This window comes from Osmerus eperlanus, chromosome 13, assembly GCF_963692335.1.
Source record: "Osmerus eperlanus chromosome 13, fOsmEpe2.1, whole genome shotgun sequence".
NCBI classification, from domain to species: Eukaryota; Metazoa; Chordata; class Actinopteri; order Osmeriformes; family Osmeridae; genus Osmerus; species Osmerus eperlanus.
In genome coordinates this window covers 14564979-14582780 of record NC_085030.1, presented here as the reverse complement: position 1 = coordinate 14582780, position 17802 = coordinate 14564979, and the positions used below count along the sequence as shown (strand labels likewise).

At 44.1% G+C, this 17802-nt stretch overlaps 1 protein-coding gene across 1 annotated transcript; it reads left to right on the top strand.

Moving 5' to 3' along the window:
• fgf24 (fibroblast growth factor 24) lies at positions 1-10476 on the top strand. Its single transcript, XM_062476974.1, has 5 exons — positions 1-621; positions 778-814; positions 5184-5361; positions 7906-8012; positions 8942-10476. The coding sequence occupies exons 1-5, from the start codon at positions 590-592 to the stop codon at positions 9212-9214; spliced, it is 627 nt and encodes a 208-aa protein (XP_062332958.1). The 5' UTR covers positions 1-589; the 3' UTR covers positions 9215-10476.
• The last annotated feature ends 7326 nt before the right edge of the window (positions 10477-17802 follow it).

The window sequence follows — 17802 nt, the reverse complement described above, 5'->3', positions numbered from 1 at the left end:
GGCACTAACTACACCATCGCCCTGCTTCAAGGATCTGTCCTAGTGTTTTATACAGGCTCTAATTTAAACACTTCGGATAACGCTGAAGTTATATCAAAACGCGAGGTCTTTTCCCAAATCCTTTTCTACTTGTCCTCGAGCTCTCGGCAGATAAAAATGACCCATGCAAGGAGTAGATATCCCCCGCAGGCACGGACGGAACTCAGAGCCCTGTAATCCCCGTAGCAGCACCATTGTAGGGATAGGGTGCGCGTACTGGACGTTTTCAACAAGGAAAAACCTGTAAAGCAATGGGTGCAAATTGAATCATTCCGCGCCTGGCAAGAAACCGCTTTCAAAAACGGACCGTGAGAGCATCGCGAGGAGATTTGTTGGAGAGGACGACACAACACTTTATTCTTGTGGATAATTTCTAACAAGGAAGCACCTAATGTTGCACTCTTTTACATTATTCTACTCCAGTTATTTATCACGCTGGGATTCAAAGGCACCTCCGGATTTGTTTTAGTAAGGACACTGGTGGACTGTCCCCAACCTCCGGTCTCAGTGGTCTAAAACTGTGGAAACAGGTGTATTTCAGCAGTTCAAAATGTCTCTGCTGCCTTCAAGGTTCATATACCTGTAAGGATTTCATCTTTCTAATGCTCTCGTTACACCTAGGTCTTACATTCTTACCAATAGAAGTCGCTAAAAGCTACATATTTCTTCATCCAAGTACGTTTATATTTCATGTAATTGCTTGCAATTCACCGCTCTCCCCTTTTTCTGTCTTTCCAGGTGTTTACATTTTCTGGTCCTCTACTTCCAGCTTCAGGTAGGTTTAAACGGCTGTCAAGTTATTATGCCCGTGTGAGTCTGTCCGTTTTTCTGAGTATCTGTGACTGGTTTTTGAATTCTACAATTGACTTTTCGTTATCTCGGTGGTAAACAGGTGCTGCTGGGAACTTGCGTAATGACTTGTAAAGTGATAGTCTGACATTTTTTATACGTATTTTAAACACCTAAAACACCGCGCATATTAACAATATATTATGCATATAATTTAAACTGATGTTTTATAATTCGAAATGTTTCATCTTCTGTAAACGCACGAGAAAATTGGGTTGTAAATGAAAGGTATAGCCAACATTTACATGCTCTGTGAACGCTGTAACCGCGCTGAGAAATGTTTAAGTACATGCTTTCAGATGACGTTATTCGTGTTACACATTGCATTGTAGATCACTCACATAGCAACCAACATTTCTGTAATTTTAATCAATAACTGAACTTTCCCTGGGGCATTTTACACATGTCATTTTTTTCAAGTAGCCTACAACACAGCAAACTTCTAATATTAACGTGATTGAGGAGTGATATTTCTTAAGCAGTTAACAGTATGACATCACAATTAATAACAGAGCTATTGCAGATGTGATATGACAGAGAAGGTGAGATCATGCGGGAATGTTGATCTGTTTTGCTTTATAGAATAAGTGACAGCAGATATTTCTAACTCTGAACTGTACCCACCCATTGAAGTTGCCGTTGCAGTCATTTTTGTATCATATAACACGCTGGAACGAGGTCAATGCTAATGGCTGCAATCCCAGTTTTTTATTCCTTAAATTGGGATGCTCGATAGGCTATCGGAAATAAATATTTTGTACATGAATTATACATATTTGACATTTAATGAAGTGTCATAGCATGATCAGAGTCGTGTTGCTTAAATCAGATGTGCAGTCGTGGAGGAATCCTGCCCAAATCTAAAGTCGTTCTACATGGAGACTGTTTTAGACCTACTCGGTTAAAATAACATAACAGGGTCAAGGCTATTATAAAACGTTTCTGTTTGCATTTCATGATAAAAGGACCACCTTACAAAGACACCCCTCAGGAATAAGGAGACAAAACTAGGTTATGTAAGGCTACGAGTTCTGATTGTTCCAAAGCAGTTGGCACAAACAACGCTATACTGTTGAGTGTGATTCTCCTCCATTCAAAGCACAACCTACATTATCCTGCTTTGGGACTTGAGAGTGGAGCACAAGAAAATGTTTAACCAACACTGGCGAACTTTAGATTCACAAAGCAGATAATATAATATAGAAGAACAATATATTATTGCTTTGCATAGCAGATGATACCTGTGTAGAAGTATGTCGTTGTGCATGTTTAGACGATGCAGAAAACAGAATTGGAGGCAGATACTACCTTCACACACCAAGCACTCGGTTAGATGTTGTGAGCCCAGTGTGTGGGTCTGCCAGTGAGACATATCAGGTGGCTGAGTGGTTAGGGACTCGGGCTCGTAATCTGAAGGTTGCCAGTTCGATCCCCGGCTGTGCAAAATGACGTTTTGTCCTTGGGCAAGGCACTTAACCCTACTTGCCTCAGGGGGAATGTCCGTGTACTTACTGTAAGTCGCTCTGGATAACAGCGTCTGCTAAATGACTAAAAATATCTTAAATGGAGGGCTAACCATCCCCTGGTGAGAGAGCTGCTGTACTTTTCTACTTTTCACATCCGTTTTCGTCTTTCGCCTTTGAAGGAAGAGACAGATCGATAATTATTTTGTTGTCTGTTTGGGTTTTGGTCAGGCCTTCACTGAGGCATGCTGCCCCCTTCATGTACGCTCTGTGAAACACATCGTCGTGTTTGTTTAGAGATAGGGTGATTTAAAACAAATCCCTCCACCTATTTATTCATTGAGCATTCACCTCTGTGTGTGTTGGGTACTTTGTTACCTTGTGGTGGAAGGTATGATGGACAGCTGGAACAAGATTTTGATATTTAATCTTCAGTTTGTTTCAGTTACTTTATTGTCCCGCTGGAGGGGAAATTCGGTTTGCAGCTGAGTACAGATAAATAATGACAGTACACACATAACAGTACAACAAGGGATAAGGATGAAAAGACGGGTTGTGTAATAACGACCTTTTCTGCGAGTTTGGGAGTTTTGGGATAGATAGATGAATGGATGATAGTGGATGATAGTCTGAGAATGCTGGTCTGTCATGTCCTGTACATGGTCTTTACGGATGAGACGCTTCACACCGGTACTATCACACCTGTAACTATCGAATGTTTGTCTACTTTACTTCAAGCAATGGACATCACAAAACACCTTGTTTGTGCATTAATAGAGTGACGGTTGTGGTGGTCTTGAGAATTTCCTTTCTTTTGAGGATTCTTTTTAACAAACATCAACAAAACAACGTTTTTTTATACATAGATCCAGACAGGACTGCTAGGGCCATAGACTGCAAGAGAACAAATACAACTGATGTAATGGGCAACTACAGCCATCGGTGACACAGGAGGGGTGGTGGAGAGAGAGAGATACTGGTTTTAGACAGGATGGGTGGTGGAGAGAGAGATACTGGTTTTAGACAGGAGGGATGGCGGAGAGAGAGAGAGAGATACTGGTTTTAGACAGGAGGGATGGCGGAGAGAGAGAGAGATACTGGTTTTAGACAGGAGGGGTGGCGGAGAGAGAGAGAGGCAGATATGCTGTATGATTAGATGTTCTCTTTAAGAAATGTCTTTCGTCTCCTAAGGTTCTGTCTAATCCCTGACAGAAGGCTACATTCAGGCATGTTCATGTTTTATCCAGTTAGTGCTATTTATTAACTGCTTGATTGCTTTCTTTTTTAAACTAACGGCTTGAGATTGCCTCGACAATGAATGGTGCACCATTAAGGAAACACATTATAATTATTATTGTTTGGTTCTGTGTGGAGGTGATATGTGTGGTCCTGAGGACATGTATTAGATTGAAAATGATTTATCTTAGATCTGCCTCACTTGATAAAACGTTTAGAGACTGGCTAGTGCATGTGTCACAATCAGATTATTTTGTTCTCTTTTGATAAATGTTTACACCTATTGACCTATGTGCAAGGGTTTCTGCGTTTCCCTCGGTTCTTAGCCAACACCTGGTTCAAACTAGCTATCATGTGAGTTCTGATGGAACTGGGATTGCTTTTCAGTGGTAGTCATTAGTTTTCTTCTCTGTGTTAAGGATTTGTTCAACCATGAGCGTATTTCCCCTTTCATTCACTAAATGTCATTAATTTGCTGAGGTTAAAATAACAAGGAGTCAGTGTATGTAATGTGTATATAATTAGCCACCTGAGAACAGCCACATAAAAGGCCATTACTGTGTAATTACCACGCCATACAGCTGTGGAAATGGGATCTTGGCTCGAATCGAGATTCCAGGGGTTTCAAAAGTATACGTTTTCTTTCTCATCCACGTACGGGGTTGGCTTACAGGCGTGCACTCTGACGTGTTGTCACTCAGTTATTTCCTCTTCCTCCCTGTAGGCCTGAGGTGTCTGGTAGGCTCTCTGGAGCACCCCCCCAGCCCAACCTGGGGGTGAGGGTCTGCCCAACCTGGGGGTGAGGGTCTGCCCAACCTGGGGGTGAGGGTCTGCCCAACCTGGGGGTGAGGGTCTGCCCAACCTGGGGGTGAGGGTCTGCCCAACCTGGGGGTGATGGTCTGCCCAACCTGGGGGTGAGGGAGAGGGTCTGCCCAACCTGGGGGTGAGGGAGAGGAAGTCTGGGTGCACGGTTTTCCATCTGCCTAGTCCTGGGGTGAGGGAGTGGGTTCTGCCCAGCCTGGGGGTGTGAGAGAGGGGGTCTAGGTGCAATGTTCTCCCTCTGAGGTTGTTTTGGCGGTACAGTGTTTCTCTCTTCACCACATCCACATATGCCACTCTGTGCGTCTGTGATTTACGGCCTCTGCGTCGCCTGAAGGCAGATATTTGTTTGATGATAGTGTAACAGGTCTGGATGCTTCAGGTGTATAATTGCTAGTGGCTTGTGGAAAGGGAATACAGGTTTCTCAATCCTGCCCCAGGCTACAGTGTGCTATACAGCTGCCTCGAGAGTAAGACATAACAGGCACACCGTACAGCAAGCTACACTCAAGGCTTTGTCCTTGCTACGAGCACCACAGGTGTGCGCATTGTATGGACAGTGTTGTAAATGTCGCAACAATGTAGCCGGTTTTAATATGAAAACACACCTAAAACGTCAGCTAAATTTTTTCCAGCTTGTTATCTCATCGATTCTATGCCCTGGAGCACAACCTCCTGACAGAAGACTCATAAAGGCAGCAGAATACTTTACTATCAACACCTGTGTCATTACGATCTCTCTCTCTTTCTCCCACTCCCCTTCCTTCTCCGCTCCAGGAATCTCAGCAGAGCTCAGCTGATTTCCGGATCTACATCGAGAACCACACCCGGAACCCGGATGACCTGAGCCGGAAGCAGATCCGGATCTACCAGCTGTATAGCCGCACCACGGGCAAGCACGTCCAGATCCTGGGCAAGAAGATCAACGCCAACGGCGACGATGGGGGCAAGTACGGTACGGGATGATTCCTGTGCACCTTCTCAGACGCGTTAGCCCACGGGACCAGGGAACGGGGCTTCCACTTCTGAACATCCCACTGAATTAGGAGAGCACACATCAGAGAGTAACATGTGGGGGCCACTTTTTCGTAAACAGTTTTGTCTTTGCCGGGGTGTGAAACATTCGATGGCCGACGAGCGTTGGCCATCGAATGAGTGTTACTCATTAGAAACGGAACGACACGAAGGAGTTTGGGGCTTAGAGACACTTGATGTTGGAAAATGATGTTGCTCAGACATGTGGACTGCCTGGTTCAGACTGTGGCCAAGAAGGACAAATCTGAGCTGATTGTAGTCATGGTAACGTAACTGCTTATTCAAATAGTGTTGGTCTGCTGAGTGATGGGAGTATTCACAGTGGTGAGGTTGTTGTACACAGCGCTCTGGAGACACTGGCTGTGCTAAGAACTGCTAGAGGTGCCGACAAGACACACTTCCACTGAAAGTGATGCAGGTCGCTGTCTAGGCTGCATATTTGAAGGAACGTTTGTGTATTTTGCGCGTGTTTGTCTGTCAGATCCGCCGGTTGTCAGGTGGAGGTTGATGTGCGTTGAGTGTAGCTGCATGTGCAGTCACAGATGAGGCGAAGGTTTCCTCATGGCTTGTTAGAGCATGAGTGGAAGCAGATCCAATGTTTCCCATGAGGCCTTGCCAACCCTGCCCCCTCCTCCTCCTCCCCCTCCCCTCCTCCCTTCCTCCTCCTCCTCCTCCCCTACCTCTCCTCTCCTCCCGTCCCCGTCCTCTCTTCCTCCCCCTCCTCCCCTCCCGTACCTCTCCTCCCCTACCCCTCCTCCCCCTCCTCCCCTACCTCTCCTCGCCCTCCCCTCCCCTCCCTCCAGCCCCAGTACCTGGCACCTGTGAACTCTCTGACACTGACTAACGTGGAGCCCAGGAAGACTCTCTCTCTCCCTGCACTAATCCACACTCAGTCATAACATGGAAACTCTTCCAGTAGAGAGTCCCTCTCACGGTTGAGGAATAGACCTGCAGCTTGTACCAGGGCACTCGCCCCCTTTACACAGAGCAGTCACTGTATCATTCCCACTTTGCCCACGGTAATACTAATATGTTAGCATGCTTGTTAGCAAGATAAACATACTAGTGGTCACATGTAATTACCCTGTAATCAGTTAAAATATGACCGTTGAAGGTCCGTTACTAAATGTATACTTGCTTGTTGTGGTGTCAGGCTCTGGTGTTTGTTAATATTTTGAGATAGTTCCAGATATTTTTACAACATTTTAATTATTAGACAGTCAAATTAAAACACAAAGAGATTACTTTCACAACACTATATTTCAGTATATTTTAAGACTTGGCCAGGATGCCAGAGGTAACCAGGCCAATAAGACTGCAGTCACTTTCTTACTTTTTTTACTAGGGAAAGGATAGAAGGAGAGCAGAGGTCGACTTAAGTGGGGACTTGCGCCTCCACGCCCCCCTCCAGCCCCCCCCCCCCCCTGAGGACCCCCAGCCCTCCTGTGAGAGGAGAGGGAGCCTCTTCAGCCACCTCCCTGATCCTGGCGTAGAGAGTCTGGGGTGTCTTCCTCCCCTCCCTGCAGCTCCCTAGCCCTCTGGGCTGGTTTTAACCCGTTAAGGAGTAGCGTCACACATGTGATTCTGAACATTCCAACCGACTATTTTCCGATAGACAAAAACTATATGACAAACGCTATAGTATGGCTTCAAAATGTACAATTAGGAGGCTAACAAGTAACACTAGCAGGTAGTAGCATTGCTATGAGTATTATGCTAGGTTGCTAGGTAACGGAAGCTAACTAATACTAGCTAGCTTCCGTTTTGGAAAAATAACTCACTCCTTACAGGACAGTTTTAGAGATGTCCTCTAATCGCCCCACCTCTTCCTTCATTCACTTGAGTGCCACTGAATAGTCCCAGTGTGTTAAACAAATGGATCATCTTTAACTGTTTGATTGAGTGAGCACAGACTAAAGGGAACTTGAAACCTAATCTGAAGGGGAGTGTAGCCGCTGTGTTTGGTTGATCCTTCAGCCCGTCAGGAGCAGGTAGAAACAAAGGTGACCCCACAGGGGTTAAGGTTCTGACTTCTTGAATAAAGCTTCTGCTGTGTTTGTTTAGAATGGGTCGTTTCAAATGTAAAGCCTCCTCACAATGTTGTTTTGGCTTCTCTCTCTCTCTCTCTCTCTCTCTCTCTCTCCTCTCTCTCTCTCTCTCTCTCTCTCTCTCTCTCGCTCTCTCTCTCTCTCTCTCTCTCTCTCTCTCTCTCTCTCTCTCTCTCTCTCTCTCTCTCGTTGTTTTGGTGTTACCGCGGTTTGGCCGGGATTTCTCTGCTCTGGTGTCGTGTTGTGGCTAACACCGTGCAACGCATGTGGTTTTGTGTGGGAATCTTACGCAATCATCTAGATTATTTATATATTCCGAGATTTTTTGATTTGTTTGTTTGTTTTTGCTAATTTGTTTTTGTAAGTTGTTCTAAAATGACTGACTGTTTTGTTGTTGTTTTTTTTTTACCTTCCAGCTCTTCTTGTTGTGGAAACAGAAACGTTTGGGAGCCATATTCGACTAAAAGGGAAGGAGAGTGAATATTATATCTGCATGAACAAGAACGGGAAAATTGTTGGAAAGGTAAGCACCTCTTTATGTAAAAAAATATGCTGCATATTTACATATTACATTTATTAATTTAGAATACACCTTTCCCCACACTGTAAATATGTATATATCTTTATTTAATTGTTGTATCCACTGAGATGAGTATTACACTTTGAAATGCTGTATTAGCAACCCAAGTTCTTGAGAAATTCTAAGCAGAAGCTTTTTTTGTTGTTGATGGTAGCACTTCCAACTGAAACCAATGTCAGCTGTGTTTAACAAGCTTGGCTAAAAGGTTAACAGCTTCCACAGTCAATTTTTCAATAACTATAAAGTGGATTTAATGGATGGGTCCACAGCACTGTATATGAGACCTAAAGATCCCAATGTCAGTTAGATTAACTATCCCTTTAATCCACACAGAACTGAGAGCATTTGCAATGCTGTTGCTGTGAAGCTCTGACAAAACCCTTTTGATAACTCTGGCATCCAGTTATGTAACACACTCCATCCTTTTGACAGCCGATCAGTCAATTACAGACCACAATCATCATCGTGCTCTGAATGGCTAATGGCCTCGGAAGATAAGCGCTACTGCAACTATATGTTCGGTTCACCGGGGGCGCTAGGCAAATCAACAGCAGTTGGATGAATTAAATCTGCACGAAATGTCTGTCAAAGTTCGGTTGTTTTTAGTTTTTCACTTTTGCGTCTCAATTGGCAATGAAATAGCAGGAAACGACTCCATTAGGATAACCGTGGCAACCAGGCATGACCTGAGATGACCTAGCCAGCCGTCTCACTAGCTAGCTTTCATCCTAGTTCACAAGTTCACACGTTTCATAGGTCAAACTTCCTACTTGTCTCCTACGTTTGTGTTAGGATGTGACAGTTAACACCTCTCTGACACATGTATTTATCAAGGAAGCACCTAAATCTGACATCTTGCACTTCCCTCGCAGCGCAACGGCAGGAACCAGGAATGTGTGTTCGTGGAGGAGTTCCTGGAGAACAACTACACAGCGCTGGTGTCGGCCAAGTATAAAGGCTGGTACCTGGGCTTCAACAGGAAGGGGAGGCCCAAGAAAGGCTCACGGACCACGCAAACCCAACAGGAAGTTCATTTCATGAAACGCCACCCCAAGGGGAAGGTGGATCCCCTGGAGGAGTTCCGTTTCACCACGGTAACTAAGCGGACACGCAGAGCCCGCCGCTTGAAACCCAAAACAAACTGAAAAGCGACGGATGGACAGCCAAGCACACTGTTTTCCGAGGAGAGCAAAAACTCAACGTTTCTCGCAATAGAACGACGTAAAGACTTCTGCAAAAGAAACAACGACAGGAAAAATGAACAAAACTTTCAAAGATGTTTTATTTTTATATTTCAGGAACACTGATAATCTCCCAACTGTTGGATGTTTCTGGGTCATTATAATTGTTATTATGTGTTTATTTTATTTATACTGGACAAACTAAGGACGACAAAAACCTCTTGTCATCGCCATCTTCTGCTTCTCTGAACAGTGAGCTGAAGGCTTATATTTTCGACAATGAGGGTGGAAACAGGAGTTGACTGTTATAAAAATCATCCACTAGAGTTTATTGGAATACCTGTTTTGTTTGTGTTACCCCTGACAACATGGATCCCATATTTTCCACCGGAATCAGATGGCATGGAGACGAAAAGGAGAGAGGTGACAGTAGCAGGTCACACAGTCAACTAAGATATCAACATGTGTAGCTTTGAGTGCAATATTTGACAGACCCCCCTCCCTCCTTTCTTTTTCTTTCTGTCTCTCTCTCCCTCCCTCTCTCTCAGTTGATAACTCCAGCTTGACTCGTGGCCTACTGTAGGTGGAATGCACTGTGCACTATGTGATTTCTTTGACACTTTTGTGCAACCTATGATTCGGCAGAACACAACATGCTTTGACTAGCCAGGCATTAGCTGGGGCTGTAGTCTTGTTTAAACACAAGAAAACCCAGTCGACTGTTTTCGGACCACCACAGGTCTGGGGGGGGGGGGGGGGGGAGGTTGAAGAATTGATTCGTACGGGATGAGTAGGAGCTCAAGCTTAACTTGCTAGTTACTACGTTTTAGACAAGAGTCCGTCCACCCCAGGCCCTACACCAACATCTGCTGGCCTATCCAACTGAGAAATCACAGTGGGTTTTTTGACAGACACAACAACCCTTCAGACACAGGAGTTTATGAATTCCAGAATACCAGCATTTAGGATTTGGGAGTAATACTACTATACTCTGACAGACCAGGAGACCCACACTAGACAACACAGCTTGATGCTTTGGTGGAGCAGTATACTCATGAGATGCTACTAACAACATGACACATTTATGTTTTTTAAATGTATGCAAATAATTTTATGACTATTATATGATATTTATTGCCTTTATTTGTAAATATGATGTGATGATTTTATCTGGCCTCTATTAATAAAATGAGGACTATATTTAAAGATACATATGTCTTTACTTGCTTACAATGAGTGGTGGAACCATGTAAAAAAAGAAGCAAAAGAAGAGCTTAGTGAGTTCAATTACTTGATAAATATCATCAGCCTTCAAGATTAACACTGAAAGCAGATTGTGTTCAACAGAAAGTACATTCCTTTCTCTGCATACTGCCAAGGTATGCATTTTCATACACAAACTGAAAGTGTCAAGATTGCTTTTAATGCCAGATTTCAAGGTTAAGATACAGGAGTTCTTTATTTGTTGCAGCATCTCAAAAGCTATTTTTAAGGAATGAACATTTCTGCTCTGGGCAAAAGTGAGTTCGCTTTAGGTCTTGTTGTAATATTGGCATAGAGAGAATCCAGGCAGAGCCGTCTCTTTATAAACACACAGTTATCTAACTCATCATTCATGTGTCAATGTTTTACACATTCATGTGATTATGTCCTCTTCATATCCCACTGTATTAAAATATGAAGAATTTCGCAAATCTACTCACTTCAGTGCTATATCAAACTTCTCCACTAATCTTGTAGGCACTAGTTAGGAACATCATTCGTTTTTTGTCCACGTCCTTTTCAAGTCTCTCATCCATCTTGTGAATGTGCTCGGTGATCTGCTTAGTGTCCTGTCTTCTGGATGGCATCTTGAAGAACAATACTGTATTTTTATATCATAACATTTATCTTGTTTTCTATGTTGAGTTGTTCAAATGTCTTCGTTGTAAGAATATAACCCTTATCTGGTGTTACTTCACTTTCAAAGATACAACTTTCACACAAGTGTCTGTTTGGCAAACATAGTTTAGACATTTTTCAGAAAAAAAAGGAAAGGGTTTGGAGGAATGTGGAGTAGCATGTCTTATGATGCTGGAATGGTGTTTACAGTACCCGTCAGACTGAAAGATGGCAGTTTTGAGGAAAAAACGTCTTTTGTTTAAGTTCCTACTGATGCTATCATGCAGCCGCCAGTGAAGACACCTACACCAGACCAAGATCGCAGTCCAACTTTAGATTTACAAGTCCTGCTTGCTTTTAAAGGTTTAAAGTACCGTCTGATGTCTGACTACCTGTTAGCACCATGTGTGAGCTTAGGGGTCCCATTACTCAGACCAGCAGGGCCAGGAAATTAACTAGTGTGTGAACGTGGATTTCGGTGTCTACTATCGATTGTTCTCCATAATCCTGCTCGACGTTTTTTCAATGTACATGAAGCTACTAACACAGACAGATGGAATCAGTCCCTCTTTCTAGATGCAGTATTAATCAGCATCAAAAGTATCTTTCTAGAAACTGTACAAATGCAACATCTTTAATATTTTTTTATTAAATAGAACCACTGTAGTTTTTTTTCTTCTCCCTTTTTCATTCTAACTAATAATTATGCTAGTGTTAAAAGCAAGCTATATTCATTTCACATACTTCTAATTCAATCAAGCATATCCAGTCCTGTCCAGGCTTCTGTGATCACCAGCACCATAGTTCTAAATGCATTGAACGTCCTGCGATGAAAGGAAGACATTTTGCATAAACCTCCTGCTAGTCCTTTCTCTTGTTCAAGCTTTGATCATTGAAGGATAGTCTTGCAACTGAGGCAAAAATGTCCCAATGAAACATTTTTCATTGTCCAAAAACCTTTTGCAAAAAAAAAAAAAACGTCCTCAAAAATACCAAATAACCAAATTACTTATTTAGCTCAATGTTAACTCTTTAACATAGTCAAATGTATTCTAACTTAACCACACCCATAACTATTGACTAAACAAAATTATATTAACATCATAAAAGGATATGTCTCTCAAGAAATAGTTTACCGTTTGTGGTTGCATAGAAGTAAAACAAATGCCAATGGAACGACCAAAGTGTTTCTTAGAACTCAAACTTCAGCAACCACACATACTTAATAACTAGCCCTGTCAACAGAAATCTGGTGGCCTACTATTTGAGTCACACAAAACAATCTTTGTCTGCTCAAATATTACTTAACTTGTCGCCAGGTTTGAAAAAAATTACTGTCAAAACAGCACACCACTGTCTCCTCGTGCTCCATGTTAACCACAACTAACTGATCCTGACTGAAATGTCCACAGGGGAATATCCAGAGATTCCCAGTGTGATGTATAACAGAGCAGTGTTTTTATAGTATTACCGATCTGCTTATAGACGCTTTTCTGGAGCCAGACACCAGTTTGAAATTTACACATGCATTTATGATATTTTTTCCGTGCATTCGGCAACTTATACATTGTTAGATCTTTGAGTTACTGACTTTGTGTTGCTTTTAGTTTTGTTGAGTCTCCCTTAAATACATGTTCTCTCCTCCCTGCAACTCACAACCTGCCCTCCTCCTCCAAGGATGGAAAAAGACCTCCACGGGGACATCTGCAGCCGTGATACATGTGTACACACACACACACACACACACAGAGACACACACACACATGCACATACACCCACACACACATACACACACAGAGACACACACACACACATGCACATACACACACAGATACACACACAGAGACACACATGTACACACACACATACACACACATGCACACACACACACACACACATCCCTCCACCCCTCATCATCAGCTGCCAGGTGACACACTCATTAACTTGTCCTTTCTCCTATTCTCTTGAGATATGAGATGAAGCTTTGTGGGGCAGACTTCCCTCTCTCTCTCTCTCTCTCTCTCTCTCTCTCTCTCTCTCTCTCTCTCTCTCTCTCTCTCTCTCTCTCTCTCTCTCTCTCTCTCTCTCTCTCTCTCTCTCTCTCTCTCTCTCTCTCTCTCTCTCTCTCTCTCTCTCTCTCTCTCTCTCTCTCTCTCTCTCTCTCTCTCTCTCTCTACTCCTCAGCAGGCAGGGCCCGTAATTAGTGCTTTGCTCTGGGGCGTACTTTCTCACAGGGATACGACACAATTAATCAGCATTTTCCCACCAATGGGCAGCAGCCTGCTTCACTATCTCAAAGCCAAATGTTTGTCTCTTAAAAGAGTTTCAGCCATCAAGACGCAAGACCCTGTGAGCTGTAAATGTATTTAAAACACAATTAATTTAACAGCCTGCTGTTGCCCCCCTGGCCTCCATCAGGATGTTTCTGTTTATTTAAGGTAAACGTTCTGAAGTGATTATAGCTGTCTGTCTCACTTACTAGATCATAAATAAATAAAAAACCACATGAAACATTTCTTCACATTTTATTTATTGTGACCTCATTTTATTTTTTTAAGGAAGTGCATTTAAGTTATTTTTGACTTTTTAAACCCTTGCTTGTTATGTTAAAGAATCCTTAGTTGGTATTTGAATCGCGTCACCCGTCATGACGGTGAAAAGGTTTGTGTGCCTTGTGTCGAAGGGAAGTACGAGTCTGGTCATTTCAGAGTGTTGTTAATCTAATTATCTCAGGATCATTACTGGCTTAGCATCCACTCCCAACGTTGGCACCTTACTTAGGCTTTTACAATGTCTGTACTGGTATCTTATTGAAAGGAAAAAAATATGGATTTGAAAGAGAAGATGCCAATCATTCGTTGCAGCAGAGTTGCTCTCTGGAATGATTGAAACTGCATTGAAGTTCAGATTTTATTGTTGCAATGTAGTATTATTTGTACTGTAGTATTTTTGTTCACTGAGCCTGGTAGCTACGATTTGGGTACTTTGCAATGTGACTAATAAACTTGACTCTGACCAGTGAAATAGAACTATACAGTTTAGATACATGATCTTGACACACTATTTGCTTATTGCTTTTAATAAAAATAAGACAAATTATTATATAACATTTTAAAATATTAAAAAGTCTGAATTTAATTACAGCATAGCGGCAAGGTTCATCAGGCCCCAGTCGTTCACACCAGTTAAGTGTGAGGTCGATGAGATCAAGTCAATATCTTGATCATTTCCACACTGTCACCTGGTATAAAAGCCCATCTTTGGTCAGTGAACCTCACTCCAGCTCCCTGCTGCACAACAGAGGCTTGTTGTGACGGCTCGTGTGAGAGAGCAGCGGCCGTTAGTCTGGGTTCAGATCAGCAGGAAGATTCTGGAAACAACCGTTTCCTTACAACTGCTGTTGCTCTAAACCCTCAGCAATTGTGGGAACAAGTATAATGTATGTATCTATGTATCTACAAATCTGTATATATATATATATATATATATATATATATATATATATATATATATATATATATATCTGTCTGCCTATACATCTATCTACATTGTGACTTGTTCGATTTAAGTAATTAAATAAGGCCACCCCCCCCTCTCTCCATCCATCCATCCCAGAGGGATAGCAGTGTCTGACCACTGATAATTCCTGCTATATTTGTTACACCTAACCAGCCCCCCAGTGATTATAAGTGAGGGAAAGGCCGGGGTTGCTTTTGTGGACAGTGTCCGAGCCAGGGCATGGAATGGCAGGGGGAGCAAGGGGGGAGAGGGGGGGAGAGGGGGGGAGAGGGGGGGAGAGGGGGGGAGAGGAGGGGAAGGGAACAGAGGCAGTATACAAGAAGACCAAGCCCAGACCTTTCACCTGAGGTCGGAACACTGCTCCGCCCGCTGATCTGACATGTGTTTTCGTTCGCCAAGACAAGCAACCCTGTCATGGTGGCCGCTCTCCAAAACTAATGATGTCAAGCGATCCCCTCGCGAAAAAATCTCCCTTTTAAAAAAACGGAATAAAAGAAGGGGGTGGGGTGGGCGAGGAGGGGGGACAGGTTGGAGGAGGGGGGGGAGACGAGGGGGGGGCAGGGGGGCGGGGGGACGACACAAAGCCTGAAAAGTCCAACAAAAACCAACTTGATGTGCCTCACAAAGACCCTCCCAGGGTTTATGTCTGCCAAGTTTTACCCCTCGCCACTATCATATCATTGTACAGAGAGAAAAGGGCTCACTTTTTATTTACGCGGGTGGTTACTGCCAGAATACTGCTTTTAATTGCTGTCCTGGATTTCCCAGTGCCGTAAAGGCAGAGTCCCAGACGATTAATCAAAGTAATGGAGCATAATGATGTCTCAGAGAGCCATCCGAAACTCAGGTCAGGGGTTGGACAATGTGAACATTCAGCTACTTAGCTTCCTTTGCAACTTTGTGACAAAATCTGTTTGCCCAACACCAATTAAGATGCCTCTCTGTGTGTTTTGGTCAATGGGTTTGACGGAGGGAGCTGTCCAACGAGTTGACATGTCCCTGAGCACGAACAAACTGCCCTGTGTCCTCGCCTCGATAATTGGTGTCCCTTGCAACGAGCCGCTTCCCAGGGCTGTCCTTTGTGTCCCTGTGGAGGTCCTGCATGTGGGGAGTCAGGGCTTTAATGGGACTCTTGGAGGTTTTAAACAAACAGAACGCGACCCCCTACTGTTCAGCACGGTGCAGGAAGCAGCAGGGAGCCTCCGCTCTGCCTGCTGGGCGGCAGCAGGCTCTTTCACATGTACACACACACACACACACATGTACACACACACACATGTACACACACACACACACAAATGTACACACACATGTACACACACACACACACACACACACACACATGTACACGCACACACACACATGTACACACACACACACACACATGTACACACACACACACACATGTACACACACATGTACACACACACACGTATACACACACACACATGGATACACACACATGCACACACATACATGTACACACTCACATATGTATACTGTTCACACACATGTATACACACACGCACACACATACATGTACACACACACATATGTATACATCGGACATCAGGCCCTCTCTTTTCTCTTTCCTTGTTCATCACTATGTTCAGAAATGATGTGACTAGAGACAGTGTTCTTGGGACCCCAGTAAGAAATCCACATCAAATACTTCATGCATCGCCACCAAGGGGGAATTATGTAGAGGAGGTGACACACAACCGACATATCTGTGATGGAAATACAGTTGGCTTGTTTACTTTTTCATGGTGGGGTCAGCGGTTCGGGAATCGGGATATTAATCAGAAGGTTGCTGGTTCGGTTCCCGGCCGTGCCAAATGACGTTGTGTCCTTGGGCAAGGCACTTCACCCTACTTGCCTCGGGAGGAATGTCCCTGTACTTACTGTGTCGCTCTGGATAAAAGCGTCTGCTAAATGACTAATATGTAAATGTAAATGGATGATTTGACGTGAGCCTTGATTGGGAGAGGGTCTCCTGTGAGGCTGTTCTGAGGGAACAGCGGTCTGATGCCTCCTGTTTCGCTGTGAAAGCTTTAAGGATTAGTCAATGAGTCTCTTAAGTGGCGTGTTTCTGTTGTAGTCCTAATGTGTCTGTGCCGGCTGATAAACAGGATCAGTCACTATGTTTGTCTCGGTGGATCACACACTTCCGGACGCATGAAAGCATACTTGCCACCTTACTCATGTGCAAACCAAAGATCTTAGAAACCGTTCTCTCAACGTGTTGACTGGTTGACCCCCCTACCCCCCCCTACCCCAGTCCCTGTCGCCCTCCCCCCCATACACACAAACACACACCATCCCCTGCAGCCCACACACACACACACACCATCCCCTGCAGCCCACACACACACACACACACACACACACACCATCCCCTGCAGCACACACACACACACACACACCACCCCCTGCAGCCCACACACACACACACACACCATCCCCTGCAGCCCCCACACACACACACACACACACACACACACACACCATCCCCTGCAGCCCACACACACACCCCAGGTTCTACTGTGATCATGTTCCGTAGGTCGTGCCAAGTGTTTGCACAGCGGCTGGGGTCAAGGTGAGGAGCGACACACACCAAATAAATCTTTCCTCAGGTGAGCGCCGGCTAATGATCCAGGGTGTGCTAACCTGAGGAGCGTCGCGTCTGTCAGAGATAAGACGTACAACAACAGAGCTTCTTTAAGAAATGGAAACGTTTGAAATTTGAGTTTTTTTTTACAATGCCTGATAAAAACTCATAACCACCGACCCAAATACCCTGATGGCAGTTTCAGCGATGTCTCTCAGTGTCTTCTACACACTCCCTCACACACACAGAGACATACACACACACACACAGACATACACACAGACATACACACACCCTCTAGGGTGCCCCTGCCCATATGTGTTTACAGTAAACCAGAGCAGTCTCCTGGTTGTCAGCACAGCTCCTGAGGGCCCCTGTCTCTGTAGGGCCCCTGTCTTTGTCTCCACACTCCTGGGAAACTCGACAACAGGAACACAGAGATACCAGGGGCTAGGGTTACCCCTAACTGCAACGGATAAACACGACTCAATCACAACAGCACAGTCCACTGCTGGCACGCTCTGCTACCCCCGGGACCTCA